Below are 13,806 nucleotides of genomic sequence, written 5' to 3'. Positions count from 1 at the left end.
AAAGTGCTGGAATCATTCACATTTAACAATGTCCAATTTGCTGCAATCTATCATTAATGGTCTAGTGTGTGTCCTCCTACACAGGGAGGTTTAAGGTTAGAGTCAGCTTAAGAACAGAAGCCCTTGAGGGGTATATGTTCAGTGTGTTGCTCAAGTGCACTTCAGTGTGTGGGGGATGCTTGTCAAGGCTAAGGTTCCGGAGTCCATGCTAGATTTCTCCTCAAGAACTAGGCCACCCTGCCGCTAATTTTGTGTATTTTATCACTAAGACCTAGATGGATCTTTTGGGACAGTGGCAATGTCAGCCTACTGTCCTCTGGGTACACAACCAAAAGCTGCAGGAGATGAAGAGAGTGAGGTTGTTGCAGAGCAGAATCACTCTGAGATTGATACACAGTCCTATATGTTTCAGTTCTTCTAATAAATGCATACTCTACAGTACAGTACTAATTACTTACTCTTTCATCTAGTGCATGACCATGGTATCCTTAAATGTAATCTTTTTATTCTGTATTTTACCATCCTTGTCTTTACACAGTTGCATCACAATATTAAACGTTGCTCTAATGCACCATCTAGTGGCTACAAAGACCTCACTCCTGTTGGTTTGTTTTAATGGCCAGTCCATATCTCATTATAAACAAAACAGCTAACTCCTGAATAAGTCGATGTGTTTTCTGTTTGATTGTCTCAGCTCATATCAGCTGACTGCTATATTTGCTATTTGGTTAGAGTGCATAGTAGAAGGTGAGGCCAGATCATTAACATTGATTTCCCAGCGCACACTGAGCCAATACTGGCTTTAAAAATCAGATATATCAGCCAGTCACTATCATCCACCTCCGATATGATGGATACTGATGTGCAGAATTCAGTTAATTGAATATTGAATAACTGATCAATACTACACTTGCTGTGTATAGTACCATAAGTACTTTATCTGAATTGATTCTGATGAGACATTTTGACTGGTATGTATGCGTGATTGTTGTCATTTGTATCATCATCAGTGTCATTTTTAATGAAGACCTTCAATGTCCTCTGCTTTAAATCCAGATTCAGAGGCTTTTCCACCCTAAAACTCATACTAGTAATTGTATTATTATTATTATTATTATTATTATTATTATTGGTTAAATAGTGAAAATGAAATGTAATGAATTTCTGTGCAAAATATCTGCTGAGTGATCAATGGAGGTTATTATTACAGGTTCAACAGTGGTGTGTATGTACTGTATGTGCTGAGGGACTGCCAGAAGATGGCAGTCTTATTCCACTAGTCTGAGTTCATTTTGTTTTATTTATCTCATGCCTCTCTCCCTCATTGGTTTGTCATTTAACTATGAAATTGAAATCAACTCACAACTAATGTTTATACTGTACATTTGTGGCTTGTAGAGTACATTTATACATAATATATGTTCAGTAAATGGGATCGTGTGTATGTTAAGTTAATTTTTGCCTAAATATACTGCTCTTAATGGAACTGTAATATTTAGGGGATGTCATCTTCTGCTGTTTGTACGTACTGAGAGGATGTCTAAAGGAAAAAACATAATGGGAGCTGGATCTAGATCATGCAAATTTTAAAGAGGAGGAGTGGTAACTGTTGCTGTTTCTCAGATTTACTAAAAGGGGAATTCAGATGACATGTGTTTGCCAGTAGCATTCTTTGATGGACTCCCAGAAATCCGCATAGGCAAAATTCATCTTTATCAAGGGTCACATGATCTGACAACTTTCTCAGAACCCTTTCAACTAATTTCAATGCATACATCCACATGTATATGTATCTGTCCCTTGCAGGAACTGAGCAGTGTGAACTACCTGGAGCTGTACCGTGTGGCTGACTTGTTCCACCTCCCCGCCTTAGAGGAGGCTGTGGTGGGCTTCCTGGTGGAGCACCTGTCTGAGTTGAGCCAGAGCCGGCAGGACGAGGCCTTGCAGCTGCCTTACAGCCTCCTTAGGGAGGTGCTGAAGAGCGACCGCCTCACCTCCTTGAGTGAGGAGGAGATATGGAAGGTATTGGAAGTGTGTGTTTGTGTGTGTGTGTGTGTATGTGTGTGTGTGTGTGTGTGTGTGTGTGTGTGTGTGTGTGTGTGTGTGTGTTCGGGTATAAACACTGACCTTGTCAGGGCCAGTATTCCTCATGGGGACCAAAGCCTGGTCCTAATGAGGCAAAACATCATTTCTGAGGTCCTGGTTAAGGTTAGTGGTAAGGTGTAAACTGAGGTTATGGTTAAGGTTAAGGTTAGGGTTAGGATTAGGCTGTCCACAATGAATGGAAGTCAATGCAATTCCTAACAAGGATAGCTGCACAAACTTGTGCGTGTATGTGTGTGTGGTCACAAGTTTTCTGTGCAAGACGCAAGGGGAGGAGGTACGCTATTTTGGTGTTAAATTGTAGTGTTAGGGTAATATTTTGATGAAAAATAAAGTGAGAAACAATCATCTCAGCTTGTAAATTTGAACAAATTGCATCTTGGCACGAAGCTAGTATATAACACACACACACACACACACACACACACACACACACAAAAATGCATGACACAATATATAGCAAACACAGATAAGTAAACAATAAATTAAACACTGCCATCTGCATCTCATATACTGTTTGTTTATATTAATGAGGATATGCAATTGGAAAGGTCTGTTTCTGACTCTGTGTGCACGTGTATGTGTGTGTGTGTGTGTGTGTGTGTGTGTGTGTGTGTGTGTGTGTGTGTGTGTGTGATAGACTGTTAGTCCATGCATCCATGTGAGCGTGCATGCGTGTGTGTGTGTGTGTGTGTGTTCATGCTTGATGAACTGCCGAGGTGTGTGGAGACTGTGGAGTGAAGCGGCAGTGCGGGGTGGGGACTTGCCGTTTTGACTGTTCATTTGCACCAATCAGCCTCCCGCCCTCCCCCCTGGTCTCTCTCCCTTTCTGTCTTTCCCCCCTTCTCTTCTCTGATTAGGCCCACCGCGGCTCCATCAGGGCCCCAATCCCCCAGCTGTCACTCGGCTGCCCGTCTGATTGAAAACAATCAGGCCTCTGATGGCACAATTACCCTGACCCTTTAGCCAGCCGCCGCCGCCATAATCAGCCTCTGATTAGGCTGCTTTGGGCCTCCTTCACTTCGCCCAGAAGGTTAATTTGGGCATCAGACGGAAGCCAACGGCAAGCGGGGGCCGTCGTCCAAAAGGGTGGTAGGGTGGGGGATGGAGTGGGGGGGGGTCAGCTGGACTGATATAGCTTGGCCGTCAATCATCGTCACTCAGAGTTTTCTTAGAGTCTCTCACGCTCTGGAAATCACATTTTCTCTGGCTTTGTTTTTTTCCCCTCTCTCTTCTTTCTTGCCGTCCTTAGCTCTGCCTTCATGTACCCCCTCCCCCCACCTGCCCCCACCCCTCCTCTCTCCCTCACTATCTCTTTCCCTCACTCTCTCCTTTTCACACACACAGACACACTCTCTCTCTCTCTCGCACTTTCGCTTTCAGCGCGGAGGGGAAGGAGGGAGAAGGAGTTGATTTATTCTGTGCCCTGAGGAAGTTGTGTGATGCAGCGTGACCTTCACAGTCAGCTGCCGTAGTGCACACGCGCACGCACACACTCACATAGAGTCGGGCACACACTGTCACTTCAGAGCTATGAGGAGGAGAGAGGCGGGGTGAGCGATTGAGAAAGGGAGGTAGAGACAGGAGAGTGGCACAGATACCGCAAAATGACAGAATCCTGACTTGCATGTTTGTTGCATTTTCACACCTTCAGAGTGGATTTAAGGGGAAATAAAGGAAAAGCCAACATAATGTTCATACTGAGCATTTGTACATACTTCATACACCAGAATCTGTGTTTTGATTTCTGTTGCGACACTGTAAATTTAGTCTGATTTGTCCGAAAACAATATATTGACCACCCTTATTGGCTTTAAAAAGTTTCCTGTACTAAGTCCTCTGTCTCTACACAGCCTAATTTAAAAACATGTTGTTCTCCTGATAATGGTATCAGTGATCTCCAGTCATCTCGTCCACATTCACACTTCGCCGCAGCTAAATAACCTTCCACTGCTCTCAAGTTCAATTAAATCCCTTCTCTGCAACCCAGTTCGCTTGCATTAAACAAAGGAGTGTGCCTGTGGATATTTACAGTCTGTATATTGAATGCTCCCGATTAATAAATGCTTGTGTGTGTGTGTGTGTTGGCAAGTATAGATGCAGTGTTGGCTTGCCTCAGTCTTGCCATAATAGCCTTTAGGTGTCTAGAAAAATGATTATGATTAGCAGTCCTCCACTTGCTTTTTTCTCAGATTCTCTCCTTTACCGCTATTGTTTTCTCCCCCGCATGTTTTCTCCCTTCTCACTCTTATCTGTCATTCTGACTCTCTTACTTCCTTTTCCTTTCCTATTGTACCCTTCATTCTTCTCTTTCCCTCCGCACCCTCATTCCTGCCTCATTCTCTCTATGTTCTTATCTTTTTGTTTCACCCCATTGCAACTGTTCCTTTTTTCCAATCACAATTTTTATCTCCTTTTCTCTGTCCTCAGTTTGTTGTTCTGTGGTTGGAACATGACTGTCGTTACCAGTACACAGAGGATCTTCTACAACACGTCCGCTATGGCCTGATGGACGTCCCCACCCTGCACCACCTCGCCCGAAGCCACCCTCTGGTCCAGTCCAGCCCCACCGCTGCCGCCCTGGTGGAGGAGGCCCTGGACTATCACCATGCCACCTTCTCCCAACCCCTCCACCAGTCTGCCCGCACCAGGCCTCGCTTCCAGTCCCTCACCCTCTACATAGCCGGTGGGCGGAAGCGGGAGGTGAGCAGAGTCAGGGAGCTGCGCTACTTTAACCCGGCTGCACAGGAGCATGTACGTGTGGCAGGCGGGTCGAACTGGAGCGAGCTGGCGCCCATGCCCACCGGGCGCAGCCATCACTGTGTGGCTGTAATGGGGAACTTCCTGTTTGTTGTGGGCGGGGAGGTGGAGCACGCCACCGGGAGGACGTGTGCGGTAAGAACTGCCTGTCGATATGACCCCAGGGGTAACCGCTGGGCTGAGATTGCCCCCATGAAGGCGTGCAGAGAACACTTTGTCCTGGGAGCTCTGGGTCAGTTCCTGTACGCAGTGGGGGGCAGGAATGAGCTGAGACAGGTGCTGCCCTCAGTGGAGCGTTACTGTCCCAAGAGGAATAAATGGATGTTTGTCCAACCCTTCGACCGTTCACTGTCCTGCCACGCCGGCTGTGTGGCGGAAAACCTGCTCTGGGTCTCAGGTACACACTGATGGGGAAGGACTCAAGATACAGTACAGACACTCTCACATATTACTTTTACCTTGATTTTACACATACATATACATGCATAAACACACACTGGACATTTATTTCAGACACACACTGCTGCATTTCCTCTCTGCTAAAAGCCCAGAGTGTTGTACCTTTGTGTTACAGGTGGTGTGACAAACACAGCTCAGTACCAGAATCGGCTGATGGTGTATGACCCAGAACAGGTAACGATGGAGTGATGAGATCTTACACTTTGTTTCAGTGTGTTTAACAATACTGTTGAGGAAACGCCATATCAACAATTTTATGTTTTTAATCCTATTTAGTACACATATACAGATACAACAGATATATATCTGTTGACCATTTTCCCAAAGCATGCAGTAATGTTTCAAATTTTTAATGTGTATATTATACCTTCCAGGTAGTCATGGCTTTGCAGTCATTTCCATACAATATGAAAGTCACCTATCTGACATGAATATTCTCTTTTCAATATTTTTATTTTTAAGGCGAACTCCACCAATTTTACACATCAAAGTCTGTTTACAGGTCTTATAGGGAGAATTACTGCATATGTGAAAGAAAATTGACCTTTTTTGGCTTCAGAGGGAGCACAAAGTCTGATAAATTGCCTAAAGTAATGACACTTGGTTGGGGTTGAAGACTACAAGTTTGAAAATGAACAAGAATTTGGTGGTGTGGAGTTAGAAAGAAGTGAGGTTTCCAGACCTCTGTAGCCCTACATGACAATGTGTAATGTGAAAGGAATCACTCGTAGTGACGAACCCACAGAGAATTATCCCCCGAATTATTCACTCTCGCTGCTCTCACCAGTTTCCAACCGCACCTGTTCTCAATGAGAAAATTCTGAAAAATGCAAAACACCTGCCGAGCATCAAAAGGTACACAAAGTTAATGATTAGATGAAGAATTTAGCAGATGAAGCAGATATTTTCTTCAGGAGTCAGTGGAGACCAAAGCTAGAGCTAAAAGGAGGGTAAATATTGGACTTATATTCACCAGGTGTCCAGAGACGCAACTTTAAACTAATGCTAATGTTGGCCTGTGTCTGCTAGATGTGTCAGTAGGTAACTACTTACTAACACATAACTTTACAAGATAATACTACTATATGTCAATGTTGTGTTTTCAGCTTGTTGTGCTATCCCAAGGTAGCCAAAAAATCAATCAGTGCAGGTTTTAAAGTATTTTTCTTATCTCCCAGGCAGCCATTAACTTTCATTCAATTGTGTACATATAGTTTATAGGTCATCAATAACAACAATAATGATGTTCCTCTCAATACAACAAGGGCTGCTTGAGTTTAGACCTTGCTCTCCCTTCTCCATGCACCTTGCAAGTAGGTGAATTTGTGCCAGAATCTCCTACGCTAATTCATTTCTGTACAGTCTGCTCTCAGGCTTGAAACTTGCTTGAGCAACCCACCATGTTACAAATAATATATTATGTGTCTCCACATTGTAATTCTACCACTTCATCGACATAGCTGTTTACTGTACATTCTATCACATGTCTGTCAGTCCTGGAAGAGCTTTTGAGCCTGCGTTCATTTTTGTCAAACTTATATGATTTTTATGGGGTTCATACTTTTTTAAAACAATTTGCACTTGAACTGCATTACCATGTAACAATAATGGATCTTTGCGGAACATTAATGCAGACCTTATGTTCACCGTGATGGATTACACAACAGGCAGGTGTCAAGAATCTGCTAATTAATTTTCACACCATATGGAAATTAATGGAAACCAATGGCATCCTGGAAAAAAAAGGAAAACTACATTAAAAAAATCTGAAGCTCTACAGCATTCTTAATAGCATTCATGATCAGCACTTATACATATACACAATATACATTTGTACAGTATGCAGTAGCAAATTGTAGTTATGGAGCTAAAACTTGTAAAAGAACTCCTGGTCTTTAAATAGGAATCCTTGTAAAATTACACATACAAGGTTTTAACTATATATCCTAAAATACAAACTGAATAAACATATTTCTAACTGTCTTGTTGCACCTTTTCAGCGGAGCATAAAAATTGATTTAATTAAATATCATTTCTAAACCTGCAGTATTCACACACACAGCTCACTACAGTGGAATGCAGTTTCTGTTTGTGTATGTATATGAGCCAGCTGTTAAAGAAGCCTGGATCTCAGTTAGGCTGTATATAGTATGGAGGTATGCAGTGTGTATATGTGTAAGGTGCACATCCATATGGGTCTGTGTTTGTACATGTCGGCGTGGAAGCGAGGGAACGAAGAAGCAAGTGAAAGAGAGAGGGAGAGAGTCTCATTTGTATTCACCATGAATCTACATTCACCTGCCAGAGCAACAGCAACCCCCCACCCACTCTACCCTCAACAGATGGCCACCCGTCAGCTCCCAGCAGACACACACACACACACGTACACACTCTCATTCTCTGCCTCATTCAAGCACACTCTCTCTCTCACACACACGCTAACACACACACACTGACACAAAATAAGCTGCGACACACTTAGTGAAATGAGCAGGGATCCTCGGTGTAAAATGGAGTGGCTGAAACATATGATTAGAAATAGGGAGGGAAGTCATTAGTACAAACCAGAGCTCCAGTGTCACGTTATTTATCTAGCACTGAGCATACATCAATTACCCATGCATGGATATGCTTAAATATTAATCTTCTTATTCATCCTCCTTCCCTTCCCACCCTCTCTGTTTCTCTCTCCCTCCCTCTCCCACTACATCTCACCTCCTTCTCATCTGCATCGCATCATTTTCTCTCTTCTTTCTTCCCCTTCCATCTGCTTCAACCCTTCATTCACTCTCCACCACCTCCACCTCCACCTCCTCTTCAGGACCAGTGGTTGGCCCGCAGTCCCATGTTGCAGAGGCGCGTTTACCACGTCATGGCGGCGGTGAGGAGGCAGCTCTATGTGCTCGGGGGGAACGACCTGGACTACAACAACGACCGCATCCTGGTGCGCCACATCGACTCCTACAACATGGATCTGGACCAGTGGACGCGCTGCTCCTTCAGCCTCCTCACGGGTGGGCAAAGTGAAGGAACCTCACATGTGAACATGCATAACACACATAAATTCATGCTTTAGATGCATGGAGAGGATTAATAATCTGATAGCATACAACTGATTGACTCTCTGGGCCCTGATTGTTGATAGTTTGACACAGGCCTGGATTATTTAGTTAAACCTATCTGGAGTTGTTGTCATAGCAACAAGTCCTAAAACCCAAACCTGCAAAAATAACAGGATTAGAACTAAGACTTTTTTTGAGGGTGAACCTCCATATATGAACTTATTTTCAGATACAAATGACTCCTTAGAGGTATCATGAAGTGATGTTACAGTAATGTAATTATGATTTTGATGCAGGTTATTGAGAAACCATTACGATGTGTTGGCTAAATTATCATAATTTAATTTCATTTGAAATGAAGTGTCCAGTGACAACCACGTATCTCCAATTTTGGTGATTTTGAGTTTTTCAGATAAACTGAAGGATGTTTATGTTCCTTTATGGGTTGAGAAAATTCCACAACTTCTTAAACTACAGTAAATAAATAATTTTAAAACCAATTGGATTATCTGCAAAATGCATTGTCACAAAGTATATTATAACTCGAGAAATGTGGTTCTCACAGGACAATGAAGCACAAAATGAAGAATAAAAAATACATTTAAAAAAGAGCCAACATTGATTTGGTGTGGAATTCTATGAGCAAAAAACATAAACTCAATAAAACCTTTCTGACTGTTAAAAAACCAACAAAACCAGAAAACACATTTAACTTCATTGCTATGATGGGAATTTGCCATTTAAGCTTTAAAAGCTATGAATTGTACTTGCATCACAAATACAAACTTTCTATACTTGGATTGAAACAGTAAACTAATAGTACTCTGAAGAAGGCTTACATATTTTAGGTTAATGCTATCATTCAGATGGACTACTGAGCACATCGTATAAAAAAATGGCTTATAGTATTAAATCTGCTTAATTGGGCACACAACACAGCTCCATTCACTTGTAAAAACTAATTGTATAAGTGATGGCTGACTCTTGCTGTCACCTTATGTGACTTCTGTATATCGCAGTCCCTAAAATTCAAAGTTATACCTCACTGCCATCTTGAGATGACAAAAGATAAAATTGCCCAGTCCAGTGCAGCTCTTGAACTTTCTTTTGGAAATGACCGACCTTTTTAATTGGTATTAGCAACAGAAGGCTATAAATACCTCTCAAGGTTTCTATTAAAGGCCCTGAAAACAAAATTTCTCAATCAGAATCAGTGGGGTCTGACATTAACGCACAGTTTTCTGCCAAAGTTGGAAGTTTTTGGTTAATTCACTTGAGACATTTAGCTGTGAATATTCAGTGTTACAGCGACATACTTAAAGATTTGAAACTAAGGGGCTTTGATGCCAGTTTATCATGAACATAATGTATTTTCAGTTTGACATACTGTATGTCTTACTTGTAAAACAAAGATAATGTACTTTATCTTCTTCTCATTACATAAAAAAATAACACATAATGCGTCCCTGCTGGTTGTGAGTAGGTGGTAGGATGATTTACAATGAAAATACATTTATTCTTACTTTGGACCTGTGGGCATGCTGCATCTTTAGCCTCCAGTCTGGTGGAGGTGGGATGGAGTACAGGCACTGGGGACACAATCTACCATGTATATATATACACTGCAGGATGTGGTCATATATACCTGATTTCATGTTGTATGCAGTGAAAGCTCACAAGGTTTAAAGTTCAGCTGACTTTACTACTCCTCCTGTATGACTTTCCTCTTTTGTGCTGTACTTGGATCTGTTCTTCATATTATGTCTGGAAAAGTTGAAGACAAAGTCACAGGAAAGAGAACAGGAACTCAATCTTGGCTCTCCAAACACCCCCTCCTCCCTTAACTCCCCACCTTTCTCCATTTATCTCTCTCACTGCCTCTCGGGGGATGTGGAAGTCATATTGTCAGAATGCCCTCTGCTTGGCACAGTGAAGCATTGTGTCGGCTCTGTCCTCCTCAGGTCAAAATGAGTCCGGAGTGGCGGTGCACGATGACAGGATCTATGTGGTTGGAGGATACTCCATTTGGACCAACGAGCCTCTGGCATGCATTCAGGTGAGAGATGTGACAGTTGTGACACCTCAGAGTGATCAGATAAATTGATGTGAATTCTATTGATAATATGCTCATACAGTGAAGTGGAACAGCAGCACACTATCCATAAAACAGACACTGAATTGAATTACACCATGGGTCTTGCATTGTTTAACAATGGGCCAGGGCCCAGACAGTTTCTGGGAAGAGAACCAGTCTTTATTGTTTTCCATCAGCCTCGACCTACAGGTGAAGATTAAATGTTATAAATTTAAAACAAGCAGAAGAAGAGGTCTCTAACAGGTGTCTAACAATGCTGAAAATATTTGTTTTAATTCAGCCTTCAAGTTAAGCACACATGATCTAGCAAAATTACCTTTTTGTTTCACACGTGGCATGGCTCTTGGGGTGGAGATGTCAGTTGCTCCACCATTTCGGTCCAGAGTGAAATATTTCAACAATTGTAAGATGGATTGTCATGAAATTTTGCACATCCTACTGACTTTGGCGATCTCCTGAATTTTCCAATAGTGACACCATGACATTGACATTTGTGGTTTTTAGTGAAATCTATCTACAACTATTAGATGGATTGCCATGGAATTTGGCACGTTATGGAAAAATTCTGATGTGTTATCCATTGCTCGGCATTCCTTCCACAAAAGCACAGACATTTATATGTGCCCCTCAGGATGAATTGAAATAATTTTAGTGATCCCCTGACTTTTCATCTAGTGTTATCATCAGGTCAATAATTTTAATTTGTTCAGTACTTTGGTTTTGACTGAATACCTACAAAACTAATGACATTTCCACCAGACTCAGCTAAACCTTTGTGGTTATTGCTAATTAGCAAATATCAGTTGAACATGGTAAACATAAAGTCGCATGTTAGCATTGTCACTGTGCTGATGTTTAGCATTTAGCTCAAAGTACTGCTGTGCCTACTTACAGATTCACATACAGAGCCACTAGCATGGCTGTAGACTCTTCCTTAGTCTTATTCACCAAAAATATGACTGTAAGGTGACAAAGCATGGATTCAATCACATTGTAAAAAAGTGACTTGTCTAATGTACTTTTCCTGTCCCTGCCTGATTTCGACTTCATTTTCTTAAGGTAACAAGCAAAATTGGTATCAAGAATGTGCTTATGCATACAATATTCCATGAATCACTCAACATACATTAAAGCTAACTTTAACAGAGAATGGTTAAACATTATGTAAAACACAATCCACTTCCAGCAGTTTCAGTTAGTGGAGAGAATTCATTAATCCAAAGATAAAACATTTGCAGAATGGGGGAGCAGAATATGGGCATTGTTATTACTGATGTGATAATTCAATGCTAGGGCTCACTTTCAAATATTTTGGAATTGTCCAATAATCCAATTTGTTGGATAGAACTACAGTAGGAAGGGAAATAAAGTCAATACTGGGTTTAGAGATTGAGGATGGTTTGTTTTTTAATATTGGAAAAAATGGTTACTGCACTTGAATACTGTATGAATATTGTAGAATAGAGAAGCATAATAACACTTTATCCACTCTGACCCTATTGTGTGGTTTATCTTGTCACCTTTTGCAAGCTTTGTGTAAGATTGCATTTTAGTCCATATTATTATTGTTTCATGTATTTCCTCCTTCTCTACTTTGTAAATGTAGGGATGATTATTGTAGGAATTGTATGCATAATGGACAGGTGAATTCTGGGTGTTTCTACAAGGCCAGTTCTTTCCTTAGAATACCAGATTTGGAGTACAAGGTGCTGTAATAGACTTGAAGTGGCCTTAATTTAACACCCCAACCCCCTTTGTTATTTTTTGTCAATTTTGTTTAAATTTTCTTAAGTTAATTTTTTCTCTTGGGCAACTAGTGTGACCAATGTCTTCGAACTTAGAAATTTATTGATTAATTCACGTGTATATCTGAGAAGGAAACTGGGAACTTACGTACAGTGTTTTGTGATTTTATAAACTTGATTAAAGGTTATGAGGAGAAATGTTCTCAATTTTCTTCAACAAATTTCCTCTTTCCAGGTGCTGGATCTGAGCACTGAGGGGAAGGAGGAGGTTTTCTACGGTCCAACATTGCCATTCGCCTCCAATGGGATAGCAACTTGTTTCCTCCCTGCTCCCTACTTCACCTGCCCAAACCTACAGACACTCCAAGTACCTCATCACAGGATAGGTGCTGTTTAAATCACAGATGCAGAAAACATCACAACACTTGAAAACATATAACCAGAGAGGATGGAGGACCATCATCTTTGGAACGTCAGTATTTGCAAACATGACCGACAAAAATGAAGCTAATCATAGTAATCATTCTGGAGCCTGCCGTCTCCGTCACACGAGTGTACAGGGGATTTCTTTGAGACCCAAACGTAATAACAATACTTTCCTGATCTACAAGAGCCGTGCTATTCTGCAAGCTGCTGGGAAACCTGTTGTATTTCCCCGAAGACTGAGGTACCTGTCCTGCTGTCCAGGAAGTGAAGACACGATGAGCAAGTTAAGAAAAATGGCTCCAGAGGGATCAGAATTCCCAAAGCAGACAGAAAGAAAATGCCAATCCTTATACCAATTAAGTGACTTGTTGTCAGCAGACATACACTACTCTCACCTCAGTGGAAGCCAGACTGAATTTTCCTCAAGGGTTTAAAGAATCTTTCCTTTTGGTAACCCATTATAGGGCTGTTGGAGCTTTTCTCGCTAAAACCATCATATAACATTTCCATCAAACCTGAAAAACATCCAGGACAAAGCCTGCTTTCTCACTGCCTCACACTAGAAGATGAAATTACAGATAGGGGTAACAGGTGTCAAAAGAAGCTAATCTTTGCATAAAAGACCATGTAATTCTTTTATCTTAAATAAGGTAAACTACTTGACTTTCCTGCAACAGCAGTGACATACTACTGTATGTGTGTGTTATTGAACTGTGTAAGTGAGCGTGAGATTTTTATAATGCTCAGGACCTAAGACTGTTTATGTTCCAATGAATGTCTGCTCATTGTTATCATTGAGAATATCTGCTGAATATTCTCCAAAGTGTGTAAACGCTAATAACACTGTATCATGCTGATATTCAAAAACAATGTTTTACTTTGACAAAAAAAAGAGAAAACGTGATCCCTGCACTTCCCTCATCCGTCCAAAACAATGTGTCGAGACAATACATGAAGTTTTCCAAATAAAAGATGCTACATAAGTAAATTGCAATGGAATGTGTTTTATGAATACTATTAATATCTCTGTCAAAAAGAGTGATAGAATAGATAATTGAACACTAACTCAAGGCATTACCTCTACTTCTTTCCTTCTGCATAAATTCTCCAACAACCCCATACTGTTGGAGAAAAGGAATGCAGTGCAGCAGAAAGC

At 41.3% G+C, this 13,806-nt stretch overlaps 1 protein-coding gene across 1 annotated transcript in view; it reads left to right on the top strand.

The window, feature by feature from the left end:
- klhl32 (kelch-like family member 32) overlaps positions 1-13,638 on the top strand; it is a 31,810-nt gene extending 18,172 nt beyond the window's left edge. The window contains exons 6-11 of the mRNA XM_042424193.1: positions 1,807-2,022; positions 4,534-5,260; positions 5,438-5,496; positions 8,144-8,336; positions 10,346-10,440; positions 12,460-13,638. Coding sequence (XP_042280127.1) covers positions 1,807-2,022; positions 4,534-5,260; positions 5,438-5,496; positions 8,144-8,336; positions 10,346-10,440; positions 12,460-12,621 — 1,452 coding nt within the window. The 3' untranslated portion in view covers positions 12,622-13,638. The remainder of the gene's footprint in view (positions 1-1,806; positions 2,023-4,533; positions 5,261-5,437; positions 5,497-8,143; positions 8,337-10,345; positions 10,441-12,459) is intronic.
- The last annotated feature ends 168 nt before the right edge of the window (positions 13,639-13,806 follow it).

This window comes from Thunnus maccoyii, chromosome 10, assembly GCF_910596095.1.
Source record: "Thunnus maccoyii chromosome 10, fThuMac1.1, whole genome shotgun sequence".
Taxonomy (NCBI): Eukaryota; Metazoa; Chordata; class Actinopteri; order Scombriformes; family Scombridae; genus Thunnus; species Thunnus maccoyii.
Note: the sequence above shows the minus strand (reverse complement) of the source record. Positions and strands in the feature narration are given on the sequence as shown.